This window comes from Ursus americanus, chromosome 14 (assembly GCF_024610735.1).
Source record: "Ursus americanus isolate L20-20 chromosome 14, mUrsAme1.1.p, whole genome shotgun sequence".
In the NCBI taxonomy this organism is placed as follows: domain Eukaryota; kingdom Metazoa; phylum Chordata; class Mammalia; order Carnivora; family Ursidae; genus Ursus; species Ursus americanus.
The window spans coordinates 51,573,416-51,588,304 of record NC_142140.1 but is presented as its reverse complement, the minus strand read 5'-3'; the positions used below and the strand labels follow the sequence as shown (position 1 = coordinate 51,588,304).

Below are 14,889 nucleotides of genomic sequence, written 5' to 3'. Positions count from 1 at the left end.
TCATCCCAAAAGAACACAGTCAATAGTGGTATTAACAAAAAAATGTTTACTATACAAATTAGACTTTATATGAACAAAATCTAGAAAAGAGGGGAGTAGCACTTCAGTAACCGTAACAATCTAAATTTGTGGATACTTGAGGGCTTGCAGCAAAATTTAAACCCATGCTGGATCTTTGATGTAGAACTCTGGAGACAAGTGTAGAAGCCTACTGCTCAGATCAAATGGAAGTCAAGCAGTTGGTGGTGGTTTTAAGATTATTCTTGATTGCTACGGTAAAAAATGAGGAAAACAGGCTGGAAGCACATGTCTGTGAAGGTGTATGCTTCTACCTACCTCTGTACAGGTGGCTGGAAAATGTGCCTAATTCTATTTCACTTCTGTATTCCAAGTTTCATGTAAATTAGGCTTTGGTGAATTCTAACATGAAACCATAAATGCAACAGATTCTAGGAACAGTAGTTCACATTAATGACTCTGACATGAACAGCATCAAGGAGAGTCATCTCCAACTCTGGATTTATTGTTCTATCTCACACAGGCCTCTATTCTTAACGTAACTCTATACTCCAAGTCCCAGCCATAAGCAATGACAAACAGTAGAGGACAAAAGAAGAAAATAATAATTCACATGAGAATATGATGAACTTTGCATACTCACAACTATATGGCAACTATTTAGGAAAACAGAATAGGCTCTTCAGGCCAATGAGAAGGGAACTCTCTGTTAATACAGAAATAATGGCTAAAGCATATTGAGTACTTGCCCCACAGGAGGACACTAGGGAAAGGAAAATATGAAAGTGTTATTTTTCAACATTCCTTTCCTTACAGAATTTTAAACATAAAAATTAAACCTACTTGCATATTAGAAATATATTTCAATCACCCATGGATCCAACAGACTTCAAAATAAGAATACAAAAATAATACTAAGGAAAAATTTACTTAGGAACTCTTGCTTAAAAAGTACCTACATAATTATCTCACTTCAATATCTGCTTGCAAAAGTAAGTAGAAGTCCATAGTACAGAGAATCACTTTAAGAATGAATACCTGATAAAGACCATATAGCATTTCTAACATTTCTTTAATGTTGTGAATTTTCAGAAGTATTCTACATGAATTCACGTTCACAAAGCTTACCCATATTACTTGAGTATGATTTCTTTCCCATATACTTTTCACACTACCTTGAAAATATCTGTAAAATTTATAAAGTTGTTATTTTTTAGCTCTATAGTATGAATCCAGTGAATAATCTAACATGGTTTTTCAGTGATGTGGGGCAAGTGAAGATTTCCTATATTGTTTACCACCAATGGAATTCTTTCCACGGACTTTTTTGGTAAGTTCTGAAGGAAACAGGAAAACTGAAGGCTTTCCTACATTCTGTACATTTCTACAATTTCTCTCCAGCGTGCATTCTTACATTCCCATGTAACAAATGACAGCCTTCTTACATTCCTTATTTTCACAGACTTTCTCTCACATATGCGTTCTTTCATGATTTCGTAAAGAATTAATAAGACTGAAGGCTTTACAACAAGTTTTACATTGATAAGGTTTCTCTCCAGTGTGAGTTCTTTCATGTGTTCGTAATGAACTGGGAGAAATAAATGCTTTCTTACATTTCTTACATTTATAAGGTCCATCTCCAGTGTGGATTACCATGTGTGATCGAACACCTGAGCGAAAAATGAAGCCTTTCCCACATTCCTTACATTCATAAGGTTTTTCTCCAGTGTGAGTTCTTTCATGTTTTTGAACATAATAGTGACTGCTGAAGGCCTTACCACATAGTTTACATTCATAGCGTTTATCATCAGTATGAGATCTTTCATGTTTGCGTAAGTTACTTGAATATCTGAAGACCTTACCACATTTTATACATTCATAGGGTTTTTCCGCACTATGTGTCTTTTCATGTATTCGAAAGGACTGGGGACAACTGAAAGCTTTTCCACATTGCTTACATTCATATGGTTTGACTCCTGTGTGAGTTCTTTCATGAATTCGAAAGTAATTGGGACAACTGAAAGCTTTCCCACATTCCTTACACTTATAAGGTTTCTCCCCAGTATGAGTTCTTTCATGATTTCGAAGGGAACTGGGATAACGGAAAGCTTTACCACATTCCTTACATTCATGAGGCTTCCTTGCAGTATGAATTCTTCTATGTTTTCCAAAGGACCTGGGAGAACTGAAAGCTTTACCACATTCCTTACATTCATAGGGCTTTACTCCACTGTGTGTCATTTCATGACTACGACAGTTTTTGGGACACCTGAAGGCTTTCCCACACTCCTTACATTTATAAAGTCCATCTCCGTTTTGCTTGATCACGTATCTTCGAAATTTGGTAAGAGAATGCAAGGCTTTCCCACCTTCCTTACATTCATAGGGTTTCTCCCCATTATGACTTCTCTCATGTTTATGTAAATTACTTGAATAACTGAAGGTTTTACCACATTTTGTACATTCCTTTGGCTTTTTTGCACTGTGTATCCTTTCATGTATTCGAAAGGACCTGAGACAACTGAAGGCTTTACCACATTGCTTACATTCACTAGGTTTCTCTCCAATATGAGTCCGTTCATGTTTACGTAAGTTACTTGAATAACTAAAGGTTTTACCACATTTTGTACACTTGTAGGGCTTTTCCCCACTGTGTGCCCTTTCATGAATTTGAAAGTAATTGCGACAAATGAAAGCTTTCCCACAGTGTTTACATTCATAGGGCCTCTGTCCAGTGTGTGTCCTTTCATGCATTCGAATGGATTGGCGATGCTTGAAGGATTTCCCACATTCCTTACATTTATAAGGCTTCTCTTCATATTCCTCATACTCATATGGTTTGTGTCCAGTGTGAGATCTCATGTGCTTGTTAAAGGATGAATGATACATAAACACTTGTCCACACAAAGTGCATTTACGTAGTTTTATTCCAGTAGGACTTTTCTTCTTCCGATTATGATATGGAATCTGGCTGAAGATTTCTTCATACTGACTATATTCTTTACTTTTACAGAGTCTTTCTACCATTTGACTGCTGTAAAAAATGAGAACCACATCATTAATAGCTTTGTTATTAATGATCTTATATTTATTAATTATGACAGTGACTTTTTTACCATCTTCAAGGAAAATGTAGGTTTTCTGCACATTTTGATTGTTTGAAAGTGAACATACTGAGAGCTTAGCAACAGGGTTCCATCTTAGCTATTAACAAAACAGTAATATTCATAATTTCTATGTGCGGTTTCTAGGTGTACCATTTTTCAGAAAGTGTACATCTCAGTCACATGTGAGAAAAAACTTTTGATGAAAATATCCTAAAGATCAATGAATTTAAAGCTGACCTGATTTATTTGCTTGGTTTTGAAATTTCATGACATCTCTAGATTTTCTAATGAAACCTTGTTTTCTCATGCAAATGCTACTCACCTTAGATTTGTCCCATGATCTTCATCCTGATCTTCCCTATCATGGATTTCCCATTTTTCTTCTGAAATACACTCTAGGAAAAAGCAGTATAAATTATAAAAATTTATAGAAAAATCGTTAGGATTCTAGATCCATGATGAGTTGTGACCATGGCAGGTTTATTAATGAAAATATTCTCTTTCCATTTTTTTCCCTTAAAATAGCACTGATAAGCAAGTGACACTGGATCTCTAATTGATTTAGCAAGTAAGAATGTCGTCATCCCTACCTATCGAGGCCAGGTTCCTGAAGGTTTCCTGCATCACATCTCTGTAGAGTTTCTTCTGGGACGGATCCAGGAGAGCCCACTCCTCCATGGTGAACTTCACAGTCACATCCTCAAAGGCCACTGAGTCCTAAATAATCCCATATATGTATATTGGATGGGTGAGATGGACCACTGAAAACCTATAGTCAATTTATAAGTGTTCACATATGACTTCCAGAGCCTAAGTGACCTGGGGGGGGACAAAGGTATTTCTTTCCTTCCCATTCCAAAGGTGGGGCATTGTGAGGATGATAGGGTATTCTCACTCCTGACACCAAATACGTGGTATTTGTTCCAAAGCTACTTCTCCAATTCTATATCACCAAATAGGTGTCCAACAGTTCAGTTCTATCATAAACTACCCAAAATTTAAGGCAGATTCATAGTTTAAGAAGTCAGTCCCATACACTGCCACTATTTGTGATACCAGCTACAAATGGGGAGACAAGTTTACTATTTCGACTACAAATTCACAGATTCCCTCCACACTCTGTCTCGTTTATTAATTTACTGAAATGATTTTGAGAAACTTCGCAAAATGCTTTATTTACCATTACCAGTTTACTGTAAAGCATACAACTCAGGAACAGAGAAAAGTTGCAATGCATAGGACAAGTTAAAGCAGTGGTATGGGTGAGGAGAATGGAGAAGGGGGTGTGCAGAGCTCCCACCTCCCTATGAACACACCAACATCCCAACACCTGGATAGATTCACCAATGCACCAACTGTCAGAATCCTGTCTTTAAGAATTTTGATGGAGGTTTCATTACGTGGACGTAATTTATTAAATCACTGGCCACTGATGATCAATCTCCAGGCCCTGTCCTATACCCAGAAGCTGGGAGCTGCAGCTCAATGTTCTAAACTTTAATCAAAGCTTGCTATTTCAGGGGTGCCTGGGTGGCTCAGTTAATCGTCTGCCTTCGGCTCAGGTCATGATCCTGGGGTCCTGGGATCAAGCCCCACTTGGGTTCCCTGCTCAGTGGGGAGTCTGCTTCTCCTTCTCCCTCTGCCCCTCCCCCTGCTCCTTCTCTCTCTCTCTCAAATAAATAAATTAATTAATCTTTAAAAAAAAAAAAGGCTGCTATTTCAGCTATCCAAAACCCCATCATAAAAGCTACCTAGTAAGTGGCCAAGAGTTGCCTCATTAAACAATACATACTCTTTCACCATTAACACTCAAGTAATCTCAAGGGATTCAAGAGGATTTTGCTAGGAACTGAGGACACTTACCATATATCTTTCTCATTATATCACAGTAGGTCAAGCCCAGGGATAAGGGGTCACTAAAAGATTGAGAGCAAATCACTGAGGTAAGAGAATACTTCCCCACTGACCATATGTACCTCTACATCAACTGGGATCTTGTTTAATATAAGTGCACTATTCTGAAAAAACTACGTGCTTTTTGGTAACCTCAGAACAAAGGCAAGAATGTCCCCTCTCACTACACTTAGATGACACTGTACTAGAATTCTTAGCTAATACATTCAGACAAGGGGAATAAAAGGTAAATAACAAAAAATGAAAGGTATACATTTGGGGAAGCAAGAAATAAAACTGTCTCTGTATCATGACAAGATTGTCAATTGAAAAAATGTCAAAAAATCCCAAATAACAAAGAAAAATCCCATGAACCAAGAGCTCACGATCTCTGGGTCCTGGGATCAAGCACTGCATGAGGACCCCTGCTCAGCAGAAGTCTGCTTCTCCCTTTCCCTCTGCCCCTCCCCCCACTTGCGCTCTCTCACATGCGCATGTTCTCAAATAAATAAAATCTTTAAAAAAAAAAGTTACTATTGGGGTGCCTGGCTGGGTCAGTAGAGTGCGCAACACTTGATTTTTAGGGTCGTGAGTTTAAGCCCCATATGGGGCATGGGGCCTACTTTAAAAAATTAAAAATAAATATGTAAAAAGCTGGGGCACCTGGGTGGCTCGGTTGGTTAAATGTCTGCCTTTGGCTCAGGTCATGATCCCAGAGTCCTGGGATCAAGCCCCGCATCAGGGAGCCTGCTCAGGGAGCCTGCTTCTCCCTCTCCCTCTGTCTGCCGTTCCCCCTGCTTGTATATGCGTGCTCTCTCTCTGTCAAATGGATGAATAAAATCTTTAAAAATATATGTAAAGTTAATATAGAAGGGGCAATTGCTTTGACAAAGAACCAAAGGTAACTCAACGGAAACAGTCTTTTCAACAAATAATGTCAAAAAACCTGGATATCCACATGCAAAAAATTTTTTTTAAATCTACAGACTTTACACCTCTCACAAAAATTAACTCAAATTTGATCATAGATCTTAGTGTAGATTGTATAATTTCAACACTCCTAAAAGATAAAATAAGAGAAAATCCTGGTGATGTGGTGTTTGGTGATTAATTTTTTAAAAAAAAAACAACAGAAGTTTTCATTAAAATGAAAAACTACTCAGTGAAACAGAAGTTAACAGAATGAAAACAAGCCTTAGTCTGGCAGAAAATCTTTCAAAATCACTCATCTGATAAAGGACTGGTATCAAACACAAGCAAAATATTCTTGAAATGCAACAAAAAGAAACAATCCAAACAAAGATGGGAAAATATCTGAACACATACCTCATCAGTGATATACAGACAGTAAATAAGCACATGAAAACAATTTCAAAATCATATCTCATCAGGAAATTGCACATAATAAAAAACAAAGAGATATCACCAGTTGCTTATTATAATGGCTAAACATCATGAGAACATCAAACCTTCACTGCTGATGGACACAGAAAATGGTATACCTATTTTGGAAGAAAGGCAGTTTCTTAACACTAAGGCTACATTTACCATACCATGCAGCAATTATGTGTTTCAAATGTACATAAATGAGTTTAAAACCTATGTTCATAAAAATCCTACATTTGAATGTTTATAGGAGCTTTATGCACACTTGTCATGACTTACATGGAACCAAGATAATTTCAATAGGTGAACTGATAAAAAAAAATCACTGGATGAAATATTCTACAGTTATGAAAGAAATGAGGTTATCAAGCAAAAAAGATATTAAGACATTTTCAAATCATATTTTAAGTGAAAGAAGACAGTATGACAAGGCTACACACTATGATTCTAAGCATATGGCATTTCAGAAAAGAGAAAATTAAAAAGTACCAAAAGATCTTTGGTTACCAGGGCTTTGGGGTGGGAGGGAGGGGTGAAGGACTAGGTAGAGAACAGGAGACTTTCAGGAGAGTGAAAGTATTCTATAGGATACAAAAATGATGGCAACACATCATTTCATATTAGCTGAAGACCTGAGATAATATAACACAGTCAACCTTACAGACTTTCATGCATCAAAGTTGGTTCAACAAATGTAACAAATGTATTACAACAATACAAGATATAAAATATAGGACAAACTGTGTCCAGGCAGAGGGGTTATGTGGGAAGTCTCTGTACTTTCTACGTTTCCAGTAAACCTAACTGCTCTTAAAAATAAAAATAAAAAATAAAAGTCTACTAGGAGGGGCGCCTGGGTGGCTCAGTCGTTAAGTGTCTGTCTTCGGCTCAGGGAGTGATCCCGGAGTCCTGGGATCGAGCCCCGCATCAGGATCCTCTGCTGGGAGCCTGCTTCTCCCTCTTACACTCCCCCTGCTTGTGTTCCCTCTCTCGTTGGCTATCTCTCTGTCAAATAAATAAATAAAATCTTAAAAAAAAAAAAAAGTCTACTAGGAAAAAAAGACACATTAATATTCACACCTGATAACTGATCCATAGCATAGACCATTGTTCATTCAATGTATTTTAACTTATTTCAGTAGCCCATTACGGTGCTTTACGTAGTCTGCACCGAGACTTGGAAGAGAAGAGAAACTTCCATTGAATGCTGTGTTAGAGTGCCCAGCAAAGTATATTTTGAGAAGTGAAATGAGTGTCTTTGTTACTATCATTGACATCTGGACTCAGTCATTGATTATATGTGTCCTGGCAAGGCCTTGTATTCTGGCCTTAGTATATATACAGAGAAATGTTACTTTGATTTATATTGGGGGTAATAGAGGCATAGGATTCCTAGAGTTCTTTCACTCCAGTGGGGCAACTCAGAGAATCACTCAAGACTAGTAAACAGGTGAAGATGGTGTCAATTGTCGCCTAATGCTAAGATGACTGATTGATGTACGGTAAGTTGTGATGACCCTGTGGTCTGATCCCAATTCAGACATAAGAAGCAGCACTTCTGCCTAAACTCCATTATGTACGAATGTGGTGATGTCATACCTAAAGCCTATGAACTCCCATTGCTTTTCACTCAGGTACTCCTATGGAGCTCCCCAGGGAGCCCAGGGGTCGGGAAAGGGGGGACTTCCTCCAGTACCATGACATCTTGCAAGAGCCTGAGGAGAGGGTGGGCCATGCCTTCCTGTATGTGGCTATCCCAAAGGTCCAAGGTTTGCCCCATGTCTCAAGCTGGCCAAAGAGCAGCCTTTTTCAAGGTCATCATGAGTAACTCCAAGAGGCATGAAAGGAGGTCAACAAAGCATCCAAGTGAAGAAGTCTGTGGGCACTACTAGTCCCAGTTCAATGGCAGTTTCAAGAATCTCCAGCCTTTTGAGGTATGGGTACCCATTTGTAACTAACAGCATAAATGGGCTCAAGTAAAATTTGTAAACAAGAAGTATGTTACCTCTGGAACATAGTAGATGTCGTGGGTGCTGATAGGGAGAACAGCTATTTCCTCGTGATATTAGAGAGGGAGTGGGTGTCAGATTACCAAACAATTTCCAGTAAAATAACAAGGTTGACCAGGCCTCACATTTTATGCATGACAATGCCCCATCCACATTTTGCTAGCTCCTTTTCTCAATGTTTGCTTCTCTAGCATGTCCTCAGAGGAGGAGATTATTAATGTAATGTGACACCTGTGTTCTTGGAGAAACCAGGATGCAGTTCAGATCTTTGCCTTCAGTGACCATGTGGGAGGGCAAAACTGTAGAAGATCCATGAGGATAACCTAGGAAAGGTGTGTCGTGTCCCTTCAAGATGAAGGCCACTGCAGCTGTGAGGCTGTTGAGATAAGCAGTGAACGGAACAGACCCCACCCAATCTGTGACAGCAGGGTATTTACCCAGTTGTTGATTGGCTGAATCAATAATTTCCATAAAGATGGGGACTGGGTATAGAGGTCCACTGAGTGTGAACACAATTATAGTTACACAGTTGCGGCAATCCACTGGGAGGTGTCATTCATTTGTTCCAGGTAAGAATAAGTCAAATTTGGCGGCTCGAAGGAGAAGCACTGGGAATAATCAATCCTTCACTAAACAGATTTTGTATATGGTTTCAACCCTTCAAGGGCCTATGCAATTTACATTGGGCATACGAACTACTCTACTTAGAGGGTACAGTCCAAGAGGTCTCATTTTGTGAAGACAATTTGTAAGTGGCAAGGGCCATATTTAATTTTAATTTATGAAACATTGGTTCAGAGCTTCCTAGATCACTCTGGGTTAACTTAGGACAACCAGTGCTGTGACCATGGAGAATTTCAGCAGGACCATAGTTCTGAGAGTCAAGAAGAAACAGCTGTGCTGTTTGTCCCCTATGTCCTATTCAGTGACCTCCATGAGACCAACAAGGGTATGCTGCTTAAATGTAGTGGGATCCCAGGTATAACTATAATTTGAGACCTAGTACTGATTGTTTAATGTTTTCTGAGTTAGTGAATTACATCAGATAGCAAAGTTAATCCAGAACATATGTTGTAGAGGCTAAAAAGCCGAGCAGTGCATTCTTACCTGTTTTGTTGTATAAATTCTTCTTGTACATTTTGGATTTCCAATTCAGTTAAATTGTGTTCCTTTGTTTCAGTATTTTATCCATCAGTCCCATCCTTGAGTATCCCTCTTTTCTTTGTCCCTGGACATACTTTGGTAGGGGGTGCCTCTCTACCCTGGTATTTATAAATGGTTACCTCCTGAGAGTCTCTAATCAGTGCCATTGGGGTTAGGAGCCTTCCCCATGATAACTGGTTGCTTTAATGGATTTAAGGACGAGGAGCTTAAGTCAGCTTTGAACTAATCCCTTTGCTGTGCCACAGGGAGCCATGGATGTTGTCCCCGCAAATCCACAGAGTCAGGATACTTCTTGCAGAAGAGGCAGGGGCAGGAGCAGCAGAGGTACTCAAAGGTCCCATTCAACTATCTGGTGTTCTGAGTGTGGACTCAGCCCACCACTTATTGGCTGCCTTTCACTGTTTCTTTCTTCTTTCTCTTTTCAAATGTCTGCTCTCCCAGGAGTGACCTTTGAATGAGGCCACCTGTTTCCACAGGGTGAACAGGGGCCAACCCAGCCTCTGTCACAGCTTCATTCTAACACAGGGAGAGAAACCAGCAAAGACATCGAAGCAGGACCACCTTAAGGAGGGCCCCAATCCAACAGTCCTTCTCTCAAAAGCCTAGAAATTCTCACAACTGCCAACTTTGGTTTGCTCAATCTAAAATTGAGGTTTGCTGGGTCACCAGTGCAACACAGGGCAGCACAGGGCACAGCACTAACTCCCTAGCATCCAGTAGTCCATGCCACCATCAGGCAGCAGAGCAGGTGAGCAACTTAAAGCAAGAGAAAACAGATCCATGGAATGGTGATCACATGTGTACATGCTGCTCATGGCATCAACTCTTACGGCCAGCTGCTGAGAAGTGGTTGAGAAGTTAAGGGGAATGGTTATGTAGCCCCTAACAACACACACAGACACCCAGACAGTAGCAAAAGGCTTAAGAGTCACATAACAGAGGTCTCAGGGCAAGGCTGCCTCTCAGGCAGCTCTGAAATGGCTTCAAAAGAATGAAGAAGAGCCTGGCCAGGTAAGGAGTTCACTGGGGTTGGGGAGTGGGGCAGGGGCAAGAGTTCTGCCCACAGGCAGGGGATTTTCTGGTTGGAATCTCCTGCCTGTTCTAGAGGAGAGACCACCCAGGCTTTCTCATTGGCTTACCTAGCTGGGAGCACAAGAGGTGGGGGCGGGGGCAGAAGGGGGAGGTGAGGCTTAAGCCGTCAGCACTCAAACACCCAAAAATACAAAGCCTGACTGCCCATTACAAGGACAAACATCAGTAAGAATATGTAATTGCAATTGCTTTTTGGATATAGGAGGCTCAAGAAATTATCAAAACTGTGTATTTGGGGGTGGCTGGGCTTAACAGTGTTGGAAAGAATTAGGTTATGTTCATGGTGATTTTCTTCAGTTACACTCCCTATCTTACAAATATATTTAAAAATATATATAAATTTGGGGTGCCTGGGTGGCTCAGTCAGTTAAGTGTCTGACTCTTGGTTTTGGCTCAGGTGGTGACCTCAGGGTCCTGGGATCCAGCCCCACATCAGGCTCTGTACTCAGCGTGGAGTTGGCTTGTCCCTCTCCCTCTGCTCCTTCCCTCTCTGGAATAAATAAAATCTTTAAATATATATATAAATTTATGTATATTATAGTATTTAACACTCTTGATTTCATTTTAACTTTGTACACAGGAAACCATTTTAAGATACAATTCCTTTAAGCACTAAAGTTTACAAAAGTGTAAACCATTTGTATGGTTTATGAAATTTTTCAAATGTCTAACTAGCAGGACATGGGGCATCACAGTTTGTCCTTCCCTCATATCACATTCAGGGTATTTTCCAGGAATAAGTAGCATATTACTTACATTAGGGGTTTGAGTTTAGCTCCTTACATACACTGGATTTTCAAATATTTATACAGGCTTTGGGCAATTTTCCTCACATCAATTAAAATAGGAATTCAATTGCTTTAGCCTGTTGAATGTCAGCATTCTCTAGGAGCATGGACATATGCTAACTGATCCAAAAATGAAAAATGACCTTAAGAAAACTTAAATTGAGTGGCTCTCACGTCTTGAGGTTCTCCTGCCTAAAGAGAACACAAATTTTACTTAGTTCCACAATTTTCTTGCTTTCCTCCCATTGTATCTCTCAGTCAACTCACAATTTCAGAGCCCAAGTGCTGAAAGAAACTAGAGCCAAAGGGCTGGACTATTCAATCCGGAAACGAATCCAAAGTAAAGAAATACTAAAATCATCACATATGAGCAGCCTGCCTCCCATAGGACAGAAGGAAAGCCACATTCAAGAAGTTCCACATTCTAGGGGCACCTGGTTGGCTCAGTGGGTAGAGCATGTAACTCCTGATCTTGGGAGTCGTGAACTCAAGCCCCACCTTGGGCGTAGAGCTTACTTGAAAAAAAAAATTCAAATTCTAGACTCTCCTGATGGAGACAGAAGCCCCGGAGTGGGTCAATACGTGGAAAGAACGATAGGGACACCTGAGCAGCCACAGGAATGAATTCTGGGAGCTCCACACACCTGCAGGGGAAGCTATTAGGGAAGAAAAACTGGGCATCACTTACTTCCCTTTGAAGGCTCAAGGGGGCCAGAACTTAGAGACACCGTCCTGAGGCCTCTGCCTGCCACTGACATTGCTTTGCACCACCAGTGATATTTTAAATGACATAAACCCAATGTTTGAACAATCCAGCCAAAGGACTTCCCATAGGATGTCTGTGCCCAGGAAAAATCCTGGGAGAAGGGGCACAAGGATTTCATACAACGTTGTTCCAGGTGGTTATTCGCTACTTTTCTCTTCCATAAAATATCCAAGAACAAAAACTAAACCCATTTAAAAGCGCCATCCCCATTTAAAAGTGCCATCCACTGACAGCGGGGAAAAAAGTGATAAATAATTGAAATATTGGGGCTGTTTGAAATGCACCATGAAGGACGAATAGTTCCTAGTGACGCTGTGAACTGGAGATGGGAAGTGGGCCAGGAGGCATCTGGAAATTTACGCAACGACTGCCAGTCCTGGGGAGAGCTGGGCACGGGGTGGAGGGTGGCGAGGGTGCCGCTACCGGACCGTGGATTTCACTCTACTTCCCACAATTTTGGAAAACTCAGGAGAAAATGGGTCCCCTCCGAAGAGAAAGGAGGCGCTGGAGACCCCACAGACCATAGTACCTCCCGCGCACGAACTCCAGAGAGCCAGTCACGATCGTCCCCTGTCACCGGGGGTCACGGCACAATCTGGGGAGACGCGGAGCTGAGGGCGCAGAGCTGTCCACAGACTCGCGGGCCGAAGTTGCCGTGCGCAGGGACGGGACAGAACGCCGGGGTCCCGGCTGCCGGCCCAGCCCCCACGCCGCACGCCGGAGGGGACTGAGGTCCGAGCGGCGCCACCGATGGACTCGAGTCACAGACTTCAGAGTTGTCGGCGGGGAGGCCAGCTCGCGCCACCGCCGTCTCCGGCCGGTTCCAACCAGCACTCCGACCCCCTCTCTGGAAGCCCGGGCCTGCACACTCACCATTTCTAGCTTTCCTGGGTCTCCCGGCGTTCTACCTACGATTTCGGGGAAGGTACAGGTCTAAGCAAGACAGAATCCCGGCACAGCGACGTGGAAGTTTTAAGCCCAGGGAACCCGCGATCCCAACAATGGCGTGAGCCAGAAGCCTCCTGCGGAGTGCCTGCTGAACGTCGCCCCACCCACCTGCCCTGACGTCTCCCCTGATTGGACAGGTTGCGAGGCCCGCCCCCTCCTCCTCGGGAGTGACAGCTGGCCGGAGGTGCGGTGTCTGTGGAACACCGGCTGAAGCTCTTTCTCTCGAGGGATTTTTACATTGGAGGGTAATGCTGAGGGGCCACTCGTGGAAGTGTGACCCTTCTTTATAAAATACAGACCCTTAAGAGTCACCTGGCTCCATTTTGATCTTTGACTATTAACAACGTTGGGTCTTCCACCCAACGCTTCCCCATCCTTACTTACTTCACAGGTTAAAAATCTGTTGCCTTCCAAGCACTTGGCTGTAGTGGAAAGCTGGAACCCCAGTGCCAGCTGGGTGCCCGGACTCTTTTCTAAGACCAACCCCAAGTTGTAAAATGTATTGACTAAATTCTCAAGTACACGTTTTACGCTGAAAGGAAATTTATTTTAGATTATTGTTTGAACGTATCCTTAGAGAACCCTGCTAGATAAAAGATTATAAAGTCTGTAAGGTAATTTGATTACTGTTTGGACTGACTTAACAAGAAACATTAAAAGGTTATGTAAATATGGGATGTTCTTGGAAAGTATTAATATGCCTAAGATTGGAGTGCAAAACTCTTAATACATTTATCCACTTATTTGAACAACTTTGGGGGACAGCATTCTTTTTTTAAATCATGTTACTTTATTTTTCATCATGATAAATGTGCTCTTTTATCCCCATCCCCTATTTCCCCCATGCCCCCACCCATCTCCCCTCTGGTAACCATCAATTTGTTCTTAATACTGAAGAGTCTGTTTCTTGGTTTGTCTTTCTCTTTTTCCTTTGCTTGCTTGTTTTGTTTCTTAAATTCCACATATACATAAAATCATATGATATTTGTCTTTCTCTGACTGACTTATTGCACTTAGCATTATACTCTTTAGCTCCATCTATGTTGCTGCAAATGGTAAGATTTCATTCTTTTTATGGCTGAGTAATATTCCATTATATATACCACTTCTTTTTTATCAATTCGTTTATTGATGGACACTTGACTGCTTCCATAGTTTCACTATTATAAATAATGCTGCATAAACATAGAGGTGCATGTACTCCTCTGAATTAGTGTTTTTGTATTTTGGGGTAAAAACCCAGTAGTGTGATTTCTGGATTGTAGGGTAATTCTCTTTTTAATTTTTAAGGAACCTCCATACTGTTTTCCAGAGTGCGTGTGAGTGGGGCTGGAGGGGGCAGAGGGAGAAAGAAAGAAAGAATCCCAAGCAGTCTCTGTGCCAAGCGTGGAGCCTGACACGGGGCTCTATCTCATGACCCTGAGATTATGACCTGAGCTGTAATCAATGCTCAACTAACTGAGTCACCCATGTGCCCCTTTATATTCTTGATGCAAGTACTTTTCAGTTATATTGTTTGCAAAATTTCCTTTTGTTCTGTGGGTTGTGTGTTCATTCTCTTAAACTTTTTACTTTTAATGGTGGTAATGTACACATTATATAAAATCCTATCCATTTTTAAGTGTATAGTTCAGTAGTGTGACCAACACTGACTGTGAAACCAATCTCCAGAACTGTTTTCATCTTGCAAAACTGAAACCCTATATGTGTTGAACAAC

The 14,889-nt window shown here is 41.2% G+C and overlaps 1 protein-coding gene across 1 annotated transcript; it reads right to left on the bottom strand.

Moving 5' to 3' along the window:
* Positions 1–502: 502 nt before the first annotated feature.
* LOC123777740 (uncharacterized) lies at positions 503–13,263 on the bottom strand. Its single transcript, XM_045774586.2, has 4 exons — positions 13,097–13,263; positions 3,716–3,842; positions 3,448–3,520; positions 503–3,052 (listed from the first exon to the last, which is right to left on the bottom strand). The coding sequence occupies exons 1-4, from the start codon at positions 13,097–13,099 to the stop codon at positions 1,489–1,491; spliced, it is 1,767 nt and encodes a 588-aa protein (XP_045630542.2). The 5' UTR covers positions 13,100–13,263; the 3' UTR covers positions 503–1,488.
* Between the last annotated feature and the right edge of the window lie 1,626 nt (positions 13,264–14,889).